The 17,639-nt window shown below is 42.3% G+C and overlaps 1 protein-coding gene across 2 annotated transcripts in view; it reads left to right on the forward strand.

The window, feature by feature from the left end:
• LRP12 (LDL receptor related protein 12) overlaps nt 1–17,639 on the forward strand; it is a 111,201-nt gene that overhangs the window by 84,658 nt on the left and 8,904 nt on the right. For both annotated transcript variants that reach the window (XM_033933785.1, XM_033933786.1), the window contains one exon: nt 10,173–10,305. In XM_033933785.1, the coding sequence (XP_033789676.1) occupies nt 10,173–10,305 (133 nt within the window). The remainder of the gene's footprint in view (nt 1–10,172; nt 10,306–17,639) is intronic.

Here is a 17,639-nt window from a genome sequence, read left to right on the forward strand (position 1 = left end):
CACACCGCTTCACCTATAAAATACTACTTCTTGCCTCCCATCAACCAGCTTTCATTGATAAACTTTTAATTCCATATGCATCTTGTAGGACCCTTCGATCCAGCAATCAAAACCTGTTCACTATCCCTTCAATATGAGAACTCTTTTATGATACCACTCGCAAATCCATCTTCTCTGTTACAGTTCCCACACTGTAGAATGCCCTTCCTACTGATCTTCGTTTTGAAAACTCTTTAGATAAATTTAAATACAAACTAGAGAATGACACGGGGAAAAAATCTGTCCCCGTCACTGCACTGTCCCCGGCCCACCATCCTCTGCACCGCCCCGTCACCGCCGTTCCCTTTACTGCCCCGTCACCGCCACTGCCATCCCATTCACCGCCCCGTCTAGCACCCATCTTCTTCCCTCCGCTCCCCCATAGTCTGGCATCTGTCTTCTTCCCTTCCAGCGTCTTCTCCCCACTCTGCCTTCCACATTTCCTTTCAGGGTCTGTTCCTCTACCCTCTTTCAGTGTCTGTTCTATTCCTTTCCACCACCACCCTTCCCTCCCTCCTTTACCATCTGTTCCTTTCTACCACCCTTCTTTCATATCTTCTATCAGTCCCCCCACCATCACTAGCAGTCTCTCTTCTCCCTTACCATGAGCAAATAGAACTTCTGAAAATTGTATTGCTGAGGCATTATTTCTAGTACGCCTTTTTTTCCAGATGGATAATGACATCAATTTTATAATTCTTACTGTCTGCTCTGATTTCATTCACAATTTGGTTTGGGTTTTGTACCTGAGGATTCCATGAGGCATTTAACCTTTTCCTGTCTCTTCTGTGATTTCAAGTTGATTCCTTCAATAATGGAGTCTCAAGGCAGTAGCAATTTTCTATTTTGGGCTCTTTTGACATTGTTTAAGGGATTTCTTGTACATTTGGTGCTGGTCTTCTTTGATGAGGTCACTTCAGAATCTATTTCCAAGGAAGAGAAACTTTTTCCCTTTCACCCCCTCCTTCCTTGTATGAGCCGGAACACGCGGTCCCCGCAAGCAAGTAATTTTATATCATTTTCATTCTATTCATTCATAGAAATTAAAGTCTAGATAATGCCAGTCACATAACAAAACATGATTTTACAAAAATAATTCCCTGCACAGTCAAGCCTGCAAGGATTACTAGATGTCTTTCAGCAGCTCCCCTCCCTCCCTCCCCCTTACCTTTGTGGCCAAGTCAAAATGATCTACCAACAATAAAATTTTAAAAACACAAAGCATGCTGTACGCAGAGAAAATGTTAATTATCATTTATATTCCGTGGGTTTTCAAAGAGGTCAAGGCAGATGACTTTATGCAATGTCCCTCAGTAACAACTATACAAAAATAGACAAATATTCCCCCTCCCTTTTTACTAAACTGTGATAGCGGTTTTTAGCGCAGGGAGCTGCGCTGAATGCCCCACGCTGCTCTCGACGCTCATAGGCTCCCTGCGCTAAAAACCGCTATTGCGTTTTAGTAAAAGGGGGCCATAGTGCAAAATATAGACAGCAGATATAAATTCTCAAAACGGACACATTTTGATCACTAAGTTGAAAATAAAATCATTTTTCCTACCTTTTTGTCTGGTGATTTCATGAGTCTCTGGTCCTTCTGATCCTTCTTTCTTCTCCTGCCCCCCCTCTTTCTTTCTCTCTCCCCCTGGCCCCCCTCTTTATTTCTGCCTTTCTTTCTCTCTCCCCCTGGCCCCCTTCTTTATTTCTGCCTTTATTTCTCTCTCCCCCTGGCCTCCCTATTTATTTCTCTCTCCCCCTGGTCCTCCTCTTTCTTTCTGACTTTCTTTCTCTCTCCCTCTGGCCCCCCCTCTTTATTTCTGCCTTTCTTTCTCTCTCCCTCTGGCCCCCCTCTTTATTTCTGCCTTTCTTTCTCTCTTCCCTTGGCCTCCCTCTTTATTTCTCTCTCCCCCTGGCCCTCCTCTTTCTGCCTTTCTTTCTCTCCCTCTTGACCCCCTCTTTATTTCTGCCTTTCTTTCTCTCTCCCCCTGACCCCTCTTTATTTCTGCATTTCTTTTCTCTCTCCCTCTAGCCCCCACAAAGCCATTGTGCCAATTTCTCCACTTCCACGATTCTTTCCCTACCCTCACCCCCAAGGCAGCAGCCGATTTCTCCCTGCTCCTTCCCTGATGTCCTGAACTTCATCGGGCAGCAGCAGCATTCACAATTCACTGCTGTTGCCCGCTTCAGGCCTTCCTCTCTATCGGGTCCTGTCTTCATGAAAACAGGAAGTAGGCAGGACCCGGCAGAGAACAAGGCCTGAAGCTGGCAACAGCAGCGAATTGTAAATGCTGCTGCTGCCCGAAGAAGGTAATGGAGCACCGAGGCAGACCGCTTCTCCCCCCTCCCAGCCGAACCCCCGCTGACCCTCCTATCTCCCCCCCCGTGAATCTTTCCGACCCTCCCAGCGAGAGCAGCAAACCTCCTTCGCGGCTTTCTCCTCCCTCTGCCGCGTCACTGATGACGTCATCAGTTATGCAGCAGAGGGAGGAGAAAGCCGACGCTACTGGAGGGAGGTTTGCTGCTTTCGCTGGGAGGGTTGGAAAGGTTCACTTGGGGGGGAGAGATAGGAGGGTCAGTGGGGGTTCGGCTGGGAGGGGGGAGAAGCGGTCTGCCTCGGTGCTCCAAGGCCTGTGCGCCATTACCTTTTTCGCCCCTCCCGCTCCGCCCCCCTTGGTACGCTACTGCTCTCCTTAGTTTGCCGGGGTTTTTTTTCGGCGACCGGTACGCTTTCAAAGAGCCACGCATGCGCGGCTGCTTAAAGTTCAATCTTCTGCTCTGCTGCAACTTCCTGTTTCCGGTTGGGTCAGAGCAGAAGATTGAATATTGAGCAGCTGCGCGTGCGCGGCTCTTTTGAAAGCGTTCCGGTCGCCGAAAAAGAAAGCCGGCAAACTAAGGTGAGGTGGAGAGAGGAAGCTGGTTAAACGATTGAGCCGACGAGCAGGTGGGGGCTGCGGGGACCGCACGATCCTTTATAGCCTCACTGCAGTGACAAGACCATTCACCGCTCCATGGGGCGGTGATGGCCTTGTCCCCGTCCCCGCAGAGGCTGCTAATTTTCATTCCCCATTTTTGGCGGGTTACCCGCGGTTAAACCGCCACATGTCATTCTCTAATACAAACTTAAAATGATCCTCTTTAAAGACACCTTCACACTATAAACTCATCTATGAAAACTGATCATCCTTTGCAGAAATCTTAAAACAAACAAAACTATTCTTTTGAAGCGACCTCTCTAACCTAATTGTACTTCCCTTTCCCATTTTCCTCTTTTTATTTTCACCTTGATGTATTTATTGATCTCTCCTCCTAATGTATTATGCACGTCAATACGTAAATGCTTCCCTTTTTCTTAGTTTAGATAAGTTTTGAATTTTTTAAATATTTTTTTATTTCATTTTATTGTAAACCGTTTAGATACCTGTATGATAAATAGTATATCAAAAATAAAGAAACTTGAAACATAGGTGGGTAAGGAGAGAGAGAGAGAGAAGATGGGGGTAAGGGAGATAAACAGGAAAATACAGGCTGGATTTGGGGAGAGAGACAAGTGATGATGAGCAAAGGGGGGGGAGAGAGAGAGAGAGAGAAACATGGAATGCTGAATTAGAGAGAGACAGAGGTGGACTGGGGAAGAAAGATAAATTGCACAGTACTGGATGGGGATGCAAAAGAGAAACTCAAGGGACAATACTAGATAAAGGAGGGAATGATAGAGATAATGGCAGGCAATACTGGATTGGGGAGGGGGAGAGAGGTGTACTGGGGCAAAGAGAATGATCAATACTGGATTTTGGAGGGTAGAGAGAGACAGGAAATGCTGAATGGGGAGACAGAAAATGTTGGCGTGGTGGAAAGAGAGAGACTGGTGCAATACTGCATTGGAGAGGGAGAGAAGACAGGACAATGCTAGATGGTGAGAGAAAGAGAACAAGATAGGACATAATGGATGGGAGGGGGGAGAGAGAGACAATGGCAATAATTCATAAGGAGGGGAGAGAGTTAGCCAGGGGCAAAGGCAGACAGAAAAAAAGGGCAATGCTGGATAGCAGAGGAGAAGAGAGAAGAAATGCTGATTGTTGGGGCAGGGAGGTAGAGAACCTGGATGTCAGGGTGTGAGAGTTGAAGAGAGCCTAATTGATGGGGTGGGGGGAGAACAAAGAGTTAATGAAGAACTAGAGAATAAGAGGAAGAGGCATAGGGAGCGAGGAATGAAGGAAAAATATGGAAAACTGCAGGTGGACACAGTAAAAAGAGGAAATGAAGGCAGGGTAATAAGAATTAATGAAACCTGAGTAGATAGGCAGGAAAAGCATGGAAGACAGCTGAAAGTAACAAATCAATGTTGGAGTTGGCTGTGGTACAGAAGGTGAATAAGGGGAGAATTAAAAATAACAGATTGTCAGGGAATCATTAGAAAGAGAGGGAGGAAAGCATGAACGTGGCATAGGATGGAAGGAGTAAGGGAAAGAGGTGCTGAGGTTGGGAAGGAATAAAAAGGGTGAATTGCTGGGCATGGGTGTTTTGAGTGAGAGAGAAAGATATGGTGCACATAGGGAAATGAAGGAAGAGGTGAATTGTTAGGCATAGTGAGGGAGAGAGACATTGGACATGGTGGTGGGAGTTACGGTCAAAGCAAAAAGTTGAACTGCAGAATTGATGTACAAAGCACAGGAACTTTTATTGGAATAAATAAATTGTAGTAATCCAATAGGTGGTTCTCATTTGTGAGAAGACGGGACCCAACACAGTCTGTGTTTCAAAGAACACTCCTTCCTCAGGGGTCCAATTATATCAATGTCACCCGATGAGAACCTTATGATGTAGAACAAATTGGCATAAAATTTGGGTGAAACTGGTGACATGAAGCTCTTGTAACGCTACTACACAGGCCCTCTTTTATTAAGGTGCGCTAACCGATTAGCGCACGCTAATTGATTTACCGCATGCTAAACATTAAGGCATGCATGTAGTCTATGGATGTGTTAGCATTTAGCACACGTTAATTCGATTAGCGCGCGCTAATCGGTTAGCTCACCTTAGTAAAAGAGGGGGACAGTGTACAAACTGATAGCGAAAGTAAGGGGGAGATACAGTTGCATGGGAAAGAGAGATGAGAGGGAGAAATGTTGGATGTGGTGTAGAGGGAACAGTGGGACGGATGAAGAACAAAAGTAAGTGTAAACCTCCTATCTTTTCTTTTTCATTTAAATTACTTATTGTGAAGAATGTTTCTTTAATGTTTAATGTTATTTATAGACTGTACTGTACAGGATCGAGTTACATACAAATTCAACTTAAGAACATTTTAAAAAACAGAAAAAACAGAACTCATTCTTAACCCGGGGACTGACTGTACTTATTCTATACTTGGTGAGGGTCTACCTATGTTCTGCAAGTGTGAAAGAGACCAGATATTCTATTATTTAACAACAAATGAGCTTGGAAGAAAGACTTGTTTTAGGAAAGAGAGGGAGAAGAGGGTTTCCACAGAAGTTTTTTACCGTTCCTTCCTTGTTATAGCCAAATATTTAGAAGAGTAATTGAGGGTCAAATTTGTACCTAATGACTTTTAGGAGCTTAACTGGCTGCTCTTATATATGAAGTTTTGTGGAATTTGATACTTAAGGGGACAGATATCAGCATGGACTGTTGTTAAGGCATATTAGTTTACTGTTAATCTAGGTTATTGGTAAATAAACCCTCCCTTTTTGTTTTTGGTTGTTTTTTTTTAATAAAACCGTAATCCATTTTTTAGCGCCGGCCGCAGCAGTAACGGCTCTGACGCTCCTAGGAATTCTATGAGTGTGGGAGCTGTTACCATGATGGCTGGTGCTAAAAACTGCACTAAGGGGGGTGTAAATTTGCATAAAATGGGACCAGTGGTAAAATGTCTTGTCTTTAACCCATATATGGTGTAAGTGCCAGTACTCACAAATGAATAAATGGAATTGCAATTAGTGGTGTGCAGGCCAAAAGTTTTTGTTTTGTGTAGATTCCCATGTTTGTGATAGATTTTTGTTTAATCCTGATTTTTATTTTGGGAGGCAATTTTGTTAATTCTGCATAATATTACTCAATAGCGCATATTGTCTAAATAATGCTATGCTAAAAACAGTGATCAAGCATAAATTGTACAAGCAGTGCATACAATTTGGATACAATGGAGACATATCTATGAGTGGGTACCCCCATTTAAGATTCTTGAAGTTGCATGATTAGATGCTAAATTTACATACAATGGGGATAGTTCATGCAAATTCATTGTGGATATCCTGAAACCTAACTGGCTTAGGTGTATCCTGAGAATGGGATTGAGAATTGCCTATTATTGAAATATAATTATATATCCTTAAACTGCAGGATTCTTCAAATGAAGCAAAATATCATCTGCATAGGCCGAAATCTTATAATCTCGACCTGCATATGGTATTCCCTGTATCTCCTTTGTTTGCTGAATGGCCAACAACAAGGGTTCCAGAACAATATGAAAGAGCAAAGGAGATAAGGGACATCATTGTCTAATTCCCCTCTTCAGACAAAAACGCTCTAAAGGGGAACTATACAAGGTTTGAATCATTTGAATAAATCCGGATCCTATTTCAAACCAATCCATTGCTTGATACATAAAAATCCATTCTACACGATCAAAGGCCTTCTCTATATCTAAAGAAACAGAGAAGGCCGGATCATCTATTGTTTTTGCTAAATTTAGCATATGAAATGCCAATCTGGCATTATTTGAAGAATGTCTTTGAGCAACAAAAAACATTTGGTGCATACCAATCATATAAGGGAGAGCCTTGGCTAATCTTAGAGCCAATAATTTTACCAGGATTTTCCTATCCACATTAATTAAAGATATAGAGGCCTGTAGTTTGAAACCAACATGGGATCTCAGTTTGGCTTTGGCAAAACAATGGTTAACGATTCCGCCATAGTACCTGATATACAATCCTTAGTCAGGTGATTGATATAAATGAGGTAATAGTAAATTTTGAAAAGATTTTTAAAAACTCCACTATGAAATCATCACTTCCTGGAGCAGATCCAGCTCTGAAAGACTTCAATGCTGACTAGAGTTCTGTACATGATATAGGTGCCTCAAGTTTTTCTTTCATATACTTGGGAATTTTTGGCCTATTAATTAAGTTTAAAAATTATTTTCCTTCCATTTCATTATTTGAATAGAGCTCAGAAGAATATAAAGCTTTATAATAATACAAAAATTGTCTTAAAACATCTCAAATTTGGATATGAATTGTACCTTTTTCATCTTTAATAGCCACAATCTTTTCTTTTCTTTTTTTGTTTTATGATAATTAGCCAATAATCTTCCTGCTTTATTCGAGTTTCCATAATACAGAGCCTGTTGAGAAAACAAGTCTTTCCTAGCTAATTGTGAGGAAATCTCATTATATTTAGCTTTCAAAAGGGCATGCAATGTATTTTGTTCCATTTCGAGGCCAATTGCGACTCTAAAATCAAAATAATTTGTTCCAAATTGGAAAATTCTAATTTTAGCAGTTTCCTAATATGCGCTGTATACGAAATTATTTGCCCTCTCACTGTAGCTTTGAAAGCATCCCAAATAATTTCCAAAGAGATTTCCTCTGAGGTATTGAGTTGGAAATATTCATTCATTTTTATTTGAATTTCCTCAAGAAAGTTTGAATCTGCAAGCAATGTATTATTAAACCTCCAAACAGGTCTATTAGAATCTGCTTCAGTATATTGATATTCTATCCAAATTCTACCATGATCTGACAAAAGAATCGGATCTATGGTAGATTTGGTTACCTGATTAACTAAATGGTCTGAAACAAAAAAATAATCAATCTTGAGAATGATTTATGAACTTTAGAGCAAAATGAAAATTTGCGAGCATTGAAATGAAAAATCCGCCATATATCCTTTAATCCACATGTACTGTATGTACCAAATTGTCCAGACCTAATGATTTTAATTGTCTACTCAGTTGTTTATCTATAATTGGATCCATGACAGCATTGAAATCTCCGGCCACAATTAAATTAGTCATAGCCAGTGACAGAATTGTTTGTTGGAGTTTTTTTTAAAGAAATCTGCCTGATTGGTGTTAGGAGCGTATACATTGAAAGTCAAAGAAATGTGTGGGCATTGGAACCCTTTACATCTTTCTTGGTGGGGGAGAGTCCAAACTATCAAAATGATGATTTTGCCTGTAGTTTGCTACCAAATGAGTATGTTGCCAGTTTATTTCCAAGGGTCCTTTTATAAAAAATTGAATGGGATCCTTGGTTTTTGGTTGGGTAAAACTTGTAGAATTGCTTTAGTATCTTTGCAAAAATCACAATCGGCGGGTGGGGGTTAAATCTTCCAAATTTTTATAGGTATCATCAAGCCTTCGTATTGCATCAGGGTATATATTGGATCCTTCCTGAACTCATGGAGAATCTACCGGACTTGCTGATATTAGAGAGTCACCTCATGTCCCCATTACATCTGAGCCATATTTTAAGTATCAAGTTACCTAGAATATATAAGGACAATAGTATTCTTTTTTCCACCTGGAATACTTTAAAATTTATTACTAATTTAATACCTACTCCAATACAACAATACAACGATCGGGGGTTTGGGGGGGGCGATCATGGGAGGGGGGTGCGCCGAGGGTAGGAGGGCCTGAGATCCCTCCTGCCCGGATCTTAGTGGGGGTGGGGGGGGAGGGGGTGCGCCGAGGGCAAGAGGGCTTGAGCTCTCTCCTGCCCAGTTCGTAGTCGGCGGGGTGGGGGGTCGCCGGGCCAGGAGGGCTTGGGCTCCCTCCTGGCCGATCTTGTAGGGGGAGGGTGAGGTATTGTGGCAGGAGAGATTAGCTATCTCCCCTGCCACGATGTGATCACCCCTCTACCCGAACTGCCGCAAACTGCGGCAGGAGAGATTGGGCATCTCTCCTGCCACTGGTCACGGCAGTTCGGGTAGAGGGGAGATGAGCTATCTCTTCTGCCGTGGTGGGGGGGTGGGTTGCCGGGCGTTGAGCTGATCGCGCCAGCCGCCATCAGCTCAGCGGGCCCTTTTTCGGCACTTATATCTGTTTTGACGTGGTCTAAGTCAAAACGTATAAGTGCCAACTAGGCAACCTGTCAAAATGTTTGGTTATACCTGCTATACGCCTAGGTCTAGGTCCAGCTGTGTATAGAAGTTAAGTATACACTCTTATACACTTTTATACCATTTCATTCATTGTAAAAAAAGAAACAAAAAACATTTAAATGAATATAATCACAGCAGTGAACAACGAATTACCTATGATGAGGCACCACAGAAATCTCCCGCTTTAGAAATCATTATAGCGGTGGAGTGGTGGGGCTGAGGTTTTTTGGTTAAGATTCCTACATTGAAATACACCAACCTAGTCCTTTTTGTTTATGCATTCCTTAAGATGAAATGGGGCCATAAGATGACTTTTAAGAATCAACCAATCCAGCAGATTCTCCATGAGTTCAGGAAGGATCCAATACATACCCTGACGTAAAATAAAAGCTTGATATCTATAAAAATTTGGAAAATTTACCCCTCCCATCAATTGAGATTTTTGCAAAGAAACTAAGGGGGCCTTTTATTAAGCTGCGCTAGCGGGATTAGCGTGTCGGACATTTCATCACGCGCTAACCCCTACAGCCGGCTAAAAAAAACTAACACCTGCTCAATGCAGGCATTAGCGGCTAGCGCGACAGGCGGTTTAACGCACGGTATTGCGCACGTTAAACCCCTACCGCAGCTTGATAAAAGGACCCCTAAGGCTATTCTAGGAGTTTTACCAAGCCAAAGAAATTTTGAAAGAATCACATTTAGTTTTTTTATAAAATGATAACTGAAAATAGATGTAACATACTCATTTGGTAGCAAACTACAGGCGAGATCATCATTTTGATGGTCTGGACTCTTCCCCCACCAAGAAAGATGTAATGGGTTTCTAAGTTAGTGGGTTTTTTTAGTTTAAAAAAATGATCTCTCTTGAAACATATTATACAGAAGATAAATAAAATGAGTTATTTTCTATCAGCACCTGTTTAGTTTCTGCAATAATATAAACATTTTATGTTTGCATGGAGTTTTCTTGTACAAGGTATACACATATCTTTATTTCTTTGAAGGTCATTTGAAACACAGTTATCAAGAGTAGAAGCGGAGTTATTGAGAAGGGAAGCTCCTCCATCCTACGGACAGTTGATTGCTCAGGGCTTAATTCCACCTGTTGAAGATTTTCCTGTTTGTTCACCAAATCAGGTATCACTTCAGTCTGTTCCAAAACTGAAAAATACTTAGGAGGGAAGCTATTAACTGGGCTACTGTTAAAACATGTTGTTTTATTGTTAACTCCAGTTATTAATTACTAAGGCGTCCTTTTACTAAGAAATGTTAGCCAATTTAGCGCACGCTAAATGCTGATGCGTCCATAGAATATAATGGATGCATTAGCATTTAGAGTACGCTAAATTGGCTAGCTTACCTTAGTAAAAGGACCCCTAAGAGGACCTTTTCCTAAGCTGCAGAAGAAAGGTAGATATTGCATGCTTTAAATCAGGGATATTTTTTTTTTTTTTTTTAACCATAACTAGAAAATGGCCAATTTTATATTTTTTCTATTATTAGACATGTGCTAATGTTGCCATTAGCATGTGGCCATCTAATATAATAAAACGCTAGGCTGCGCATGCGCACTCCCATCGCGTGCGTCTGTTTTCCGTGAGCTGTAGCAACCCATAGGAAGTGCACATGCGCAGCTTACGGTCTGGCCTGCTCCCTGCCGTATTGCATTTTTTAGTTGAAAGACGCAGCGGTGGCTACTCTCACGATCCCTGCCTGCGTCGGACTTCCGATGCAGGTGGGGATCCATGAGAGGAGCCACTGCCGCGTGTTTCAACTAAAAAAAAAATACGGCAAGGCGAGCAGGCCAAACCAGACCGGCAAAAGTGAGAGGTGGAAGCCTAATAGCCCCGGCGGCTGTCGGCCACTGCAGCTGTAGACCGCGGTGGCTGTCGGTGGCTGCAGACCGTGGCGGCTGTCACCACAAGCGACGGCGAGAAGGGAGTGGGAGCAGGCCGCAGAGGCTATTGGTGCCTGCAGGCAGATGTCGGTTGAGGGCAGACAAAAAATAAAGGAGGTAAGGGTTGCTGCTGGACAGGAGAAGAGGTGCTGATGGATGGGGGGGGCAGAAAAGAGGTACTGCTGGACATGGGAAATGGTGCTGATGGACGGGGGGGGCAAAAAAAGGAGGGGGACAAAAAAGGAAGGGAGGCCTACTGCTGGACAGGGTGAGCAAAAAATAGGTGCTGATGGACAGGAGAAGAGGTGCTGATGGACAGGGGGGCAGAAAAAGGAAGGGAAGCCTACTGCTGGACAGGAGGAACAGAAAAGAGGTTCTGCTGGACAGGGGAAGAGGTGCTGAGGGACAGGGGGGCAGAAAAAGGAAGGGAGGCCTACTGCTGGACAGGGGGAGCAGAAAAGAGGTGCTGCTGGACGGAGGGGGGACAGAAAAAGGAAGAGAGGCCTCTTGCTGGACAGGGGGAGCAGGAAAGAGGTGCTGCTGGACAGGGGGGGAGTTAAAACAAAGGGAGAAGGGCTGCTGCTGGATAAGGGGACCAGTGAAGGGATGGTGGTGGACACAGGGGAAGAAAAAGGAAGGGAGAATGGACAGGGGGAGCAGGCAAGGGGGGGTGGACAGCTGAGGAAAAAGAAAGACAGAAAGAAAGAAATACAGAAACAGGCTAAGGAGAGAGAGAGAAAGAAATAAATACAGACACACACACATATTCTAGCACCCGTTATTGTAACGGGCTTAAAGACTAGTTAAAAAAGAATTAGGGTGGAAACACTTACATGTATTTTGTAGGCAGTGAGGCCCAGATTTTGCAAAGTGCATCCCTATTATAGGCAGCTGTAGGCGTCCTAAAACAGTCTAATCAGCCAATCGGGAGGCATGTTTTCTAAAAACAAATGCTCCCCAGGCAGGCCGCCTACATTGAAGGCACCTCCGGGAGCCTAGAGAGGCCCGCAAGCCTGCCTAAGCTCGCCTAAAGCTAGGCCAAGTAGTCATTTAAATTCAAACACAAATAATCCTGGGCTCTACTGTGCTAAATCCTACTGAAATAAACACTTGATCTCTGATTTTACATTGCTGCTTTTATAATTTATTATATTAAAGCTCAATGTCCTTTATTCATATTCGGTATTTGTATTTAGCCGAATAGTAAAATATGCTATTTAATATAGCTCTAAAAATAACACACCTTAACTATGCCTATTAATGTTCTAAAAAAAACAACCTTAACAACTGTCTTATGTGGTGTTGCCATCTGTAAAATGATAAATTTAAGTACGAGTAGCAGTGTTAACAAACTTTGGGCCAAATTCTATAAACAGTACCAAAAGTTAGGCACCAGTAGGTACCTACTGGTACCAGCGCCTAACTTAATTGTCCTAATCAGCTTTAAATTGCACAGTAATTGAATATGTTATTTAAAACTAATTAAAGACGCATGAAAAAAAGTAGGCGTTTAGTGCGCCTAGGGTCAAAGTAGGTGTGTTTAGGGGTAGAGATGATCTTAGGTGTCACTAGGTGTGATTCTCTAAAAATTTAGGGCTCCTTTTACAAAGGTGCATTAGGGCCTTTATGCGCAGAATAGCGTGCACTAAAATGCCATGCGCGCAAGCCGCTACCGCCGCCCCTTGAGCAGGCGGTAGTTTTTCGGGTGCGCACTAATCTGGTGCGTTCACTAAAAACGCTAGCACACCTTTGTAAAAGGAGCCCTTAGGTGCCAGACATGTACAGTAGGCCTTTAAAACCCTAGCCTACATAAGTTTTTTCTTAGGTGCTAATAACCTTGATTCTCTTAACGACACCTAAATGTGATTGACATGTGGTCAGCGCCGTTTTTCTAGGCACCAGCTGATTAGGCACCATTTACAGAATCTGGGCCTTTGGGTTTGCAATGAAAAAAATGATTTTTTTTCTGTTTGTTTTTAAATTTTGAATAACTTTTTTTTAAACTTTCTCCTACTTAGGTGCTCACTGCAGGGTCCTTCTACTAAGGTACACAAATGAAAAATTTTGCATTAAATGCCATTCAGCCCATAATATATAGTGTGCTATGCGGCATTTAATATGCACTAAATCCATTAGCGCATCTTAGGGCTCCTTTTACAAAGCCACGCTAGCGGGTTTAGTGTGCGCAACTTCTAATCGCGCGCTAACCCCCGCGCTGGCCAAAAAATTACCCACTGCTCAAGAGGAGGCGGTAGTGGCTAGCTTGGCCAGCGGTTTAGCGTGTGCTATTATGCGCATTAAACCGCTAGCGTGCTTTTGTAAAAGGAGCCCTTAGTAAAAGGACCCTTTAATTTTGTATTAAGCAAACTGAGCTCTTCTGGGGAAGTTGGGGGGGGGGGGTTCTCAGAATGACATGCATATGTAATATGAATATAGCCTGAATAACTGAAGTATAAATTTCCTGAAAATACATTTTTGAAACTAGAAGTTCCAGACAATTAATAGGACCTAGTTTTTGAAATGTTTTCCACCATGATGGAATGCTGAGGATTTATTTTTTTCCTAATTTACCCTATTATTGCATATATGTCACACTAAACAGAAATGGTTTCTCATTTTTAAACAAAATGTAATATTAGACAAAGGGAACTTGAGCAAACTCAAAAGTTTTAAATGATTACCATATAAGCTCATGTTAAGTTGAGAAATTTTGACTTTAGAATGACCCATAGATAATGGTAGGATTTCAATCAGTATATTTAAAAATAGTCCCAGATAAAAATTATTACAAAGAAATAAATTGTGCATAACGCTCCATAAGAGAAAGAAAGCCAAGAAATCGCCTTGGATTTCAGAAGAAGCTAGAAAAGTAGCGGAAAAAAAAAGGCAAGCAAAACTTTCCAATAATAGAGAAAAAATATCACAAATGAACCGAGTGTTTCAACGTCAAGATTGGCAAGTCAAAGAATATCTAAAGGATATTTTTCAGAAAATTGAATCGGAACATGTAATCGGAAAAACCAGATTAGTGTATCAGGAGGTTAAGAGATTGCAGCAGAAATTCCAGTCTTGATTGGGGATGCTTAAAGATACCAATGAAATGATATTGAATTATCCAGAAAGCATTAAAAGGAGATGGAAATAATATACAGAAGATTTATGCAAAAAAAGCAATAAGGATAACATTGGGGAAATTGAACTGATGCCGAAGAAGAACCAGATATTTATAAAAGAAGAAATCATAGCAGCAATTAAAGCTTTATCAGAAAACAAGTCACCTGGTATCGATGGTATGCTAATTGAATCAATCAATGACTCAGAAGGTGCTGTTATGGCCCTCACTCAACTGTGATTTGGAAAAATAAAGCATGGCCAACCGATTAGAGAAAATCACTGAAGAAAGGTGACACCAAGGATTGTAACAACTACAGAACAATTGCATTAGTTCCACACACCAGCAATATAATGCTGAAAATAATACAGCAAAAGCTACAATCATACATTCAGCAAGTTCAGGCTGGTTTCAGAAAAGGCCGAGGAACAAGAGACATTATTGCCAATATTAGATGTATATTGGAGAAGAGGAAAGAATACCAAAAGCCCCTATACTTTGCTTCATCGACTACGGCAAAGCTTTTGTCTGTAGATCACAATAAAATATGGAGAATTCTTGCACAAATGGGATACCCAAACACACAACTCAGCTGATAGTCTCTATGAAAATCAAGAAGCTGCAGTGAGAACCAAATATGCTAACACTGATTACTTGGTTTCCAATAAAACATGGCATCAGGCAAGAATGCATCTTGTCACCTTACCTGTTCAACCTTTACAGTGAAGCCTAATTCAAAAAAGCAAATTTGGAAGAAGAGAGTGTTGGTTTCAAAGTTAGTAGCTGAAATATAAACAGCCTGTGCTGTGCAGTTGATAACGCTCATCAGCAGCAGCAAAAAAAACATGTTGTATCTACTGAGAAAATTCAAAGCTGAAAGTCATAACATGGGATTAGAACTGGACATAAGACAAAGATCATAAACACAGAAAATGATGAAGGTTTTGAGCTTAAAGGTGATGGAATAGAAGTTGTAGAAGATTTCAATCTTCTCGACTGTTTTCAAAATGAAGCAACAAGCAGGGAAGAAATATTCCACATAGTAGCACATGATCACTCTTCAATGAAGGCTTTCAATAAAGTATTCAAAGGCAAGGAAATAATACTCCAAATGAAGATCAGACTCATTTTCTCAGTGGTCAAATATGGATGCAAAAGGTGGATGCTACGGAAACAAGACAGAAAGAAGATTGACTCATTTGAGTTTTGGTGCTGGAGAAGGATTTTATGCATACCGTGGACTGCCAGAACTAATAAATCAATTCTATGTCACTCGAAGTCCAAATGATGAAGTATTTTGGTCACACCGCCAGAAGAGAAAGTTCATTGGAGAAGGACATCATGTTTGGGAAGATCATAGGAACCAGGTGAAGATGGCAGTACACGAAGGAACCAGGCAACAAGATGGTTGGGTACATTGAAAACAGGCATGGGGATGACACTGGAGGGCCTTACTGGACCAGCACAAAACCAATTTCGTTTTTAATCTGCAATTCATCTAGTCACTTGGAGCTCTTTTATCAAGCCGCACCAGCGGTTTAACGCGCGTAATAGCGCGCACTAAACCGCAGGATGCGTTAGCCACTACCGTCTCCTCTTGAGCAGGTGGTAGTTTTTGGCCAGTGCGGGAGATAACGCGTAATGAAAAGTCATGCGCCTTAACCCCACTAGCGCGGCTTGATAAAAGGATCCCTAGGACTCAAATATGAGTCAATGGCACCTAACTAATGCAAGCTGCTTTTCACCTGATCCCATTATAAACACATCATCACCGTTATTTCAATGTGACAAGTATTAATTATACCACTCGGGGATCTTCAGACCACCACAGAGTAACTTAACTTCAAGTGGTATAAATCATAAATTCAAGCAAATTGATAGTATATTATTTCTGTTTTATTTCTTTTTTCCACTTTTCTTAACTTTAAGGTTTCTTCCTATAGTAGTAATAGTACTTAACTTTATCCCAGGACAAGCAGGCAGCCTATTCTCACGTATGGGTGACGTCACCGACGGAGCCCCGATGCGGAAGCCTCGCAAGCAGACTTGCTTGTAGAAACTAGAAGTATCGAGTCAGCCGCACCGTGCATGAACGAGTGCTTTCCCGCCCAGCACAGGGTGCGTCTCCTCAGTTTTCCGCAGACCCGAGAAGTCCCTCTTTGACTCTCTGCGTTCAACTTATTTATTTCGTACCTTCTCTCACCGCGGTTTGTGTTGTTTTTTCTTCACAAATCACTGTATTTAGTTTATTTCTTGTTGTAAAAAAAAATTTATTTCTTGTTCAGCTGCCAGGGCAGGCCGCTCGGCTGCAGCCCAGGGGCTTCGACCTTGCAGCGGTTGTTTTTCCTCCTATGTCCCAGCCAACAACAGGCTTCAAGAAGTGTAGCCAGTGTCAGCGTGTGATTTCTCTCATGGACCCACATAGTAAATGCCTCAAGTGCCTTGGGCCAGACCATCACCCGAAGTCGTGTGAGTGCTGTGCTATTCTTCAACCTCGAGCCCTTAAACGTCATCTGCTTTCAGTGGAAAAGCTCTTCGGGATGGATTCAACCTCGACTCCGAATCCGACCTCGGTCTCACCTTCAACCAAGGCTCCTCTTGCCTCCACTGCTTCGACCTCGAGCCTCATCAGACTTTTTCGTTTGCAGCGGCTCTTTCCTCGACGACGTCTTCTATATCTTCCCCTGTATCCTCAGGTCAGATAGCTCAGCAGAAAGTTCCAGCGGTAGTGCTTAAGGTGCCTAAGACTTCCAAGTTGAAGCACATTTCCACTGCCTCTGTGGAACCTCCAGCCAAAGCAGGTGGTCCGGTTTCAGACCTGGATCCATCCTTGCTGGCTTTTGATAGATTTTCGGAATGCTTTGTAGGTCTGTCTGGTTGTATTTATGTAGTTTCCCAGCCAGGATTGTTGTCTGTTAGCTTGGTTCATGAAGATTCTGTCAAGGAAGAATTTGTATTTGCAGCCAGTGATTTTAGGATAGGCGAAGATATTTGTTTCTGGTTGTTCGTGTGGGGTTGTGCTTAACTAATGTTCCTTGTGCAGGCAATGATCTCTTCGATGAATCCATTGAGGCAGCCACTAAGAAATTGTCTGACCATGAAAAATCATTTGCTTCTATTGTCAGACCAAAGCCTAAACCAGTTCTTGCCAAGCCTGCACGCCCTCCTCCTATTTATCAGAGGCGTTTTGCTCCGAGAGCGGCTCTTTACAATTGTCCGCTCCCTAAGAAACACAAGACTCAGAAGCAACAGAAACCTCAACCTTCTGCTGCACCTAAAGCTACGCAGCCTTTTTGACTTTAAGACAGAGCATAACCTCCACCGTTCTGTCTCTGTCCTATCTTCCCCCTATTGGAGGTCGTCTCCATCATTTTTACCACCGATGGGAGACAATTACATCCGACCTCTGGGAGCAATCAATCATCAAGGAAGGATGCTCTCTTCATTTCCCACCAGAGCTCC

Source organism: Geotrypetes seraphini, chromosome 2, assembly GCF_902459505.1.
Source record: "Geotrypetes seraphini chromosome 2, aGeoSer1.1, whole genome shotgun sequence".
In the NCBI taxonomy this organism is placed as follows: Eukaryota; Metazoa; Chordata; class Amphibia; order Gymnophiona; family Dermophiidae; genus Geotrypetes; species Geotrypetes seraphini.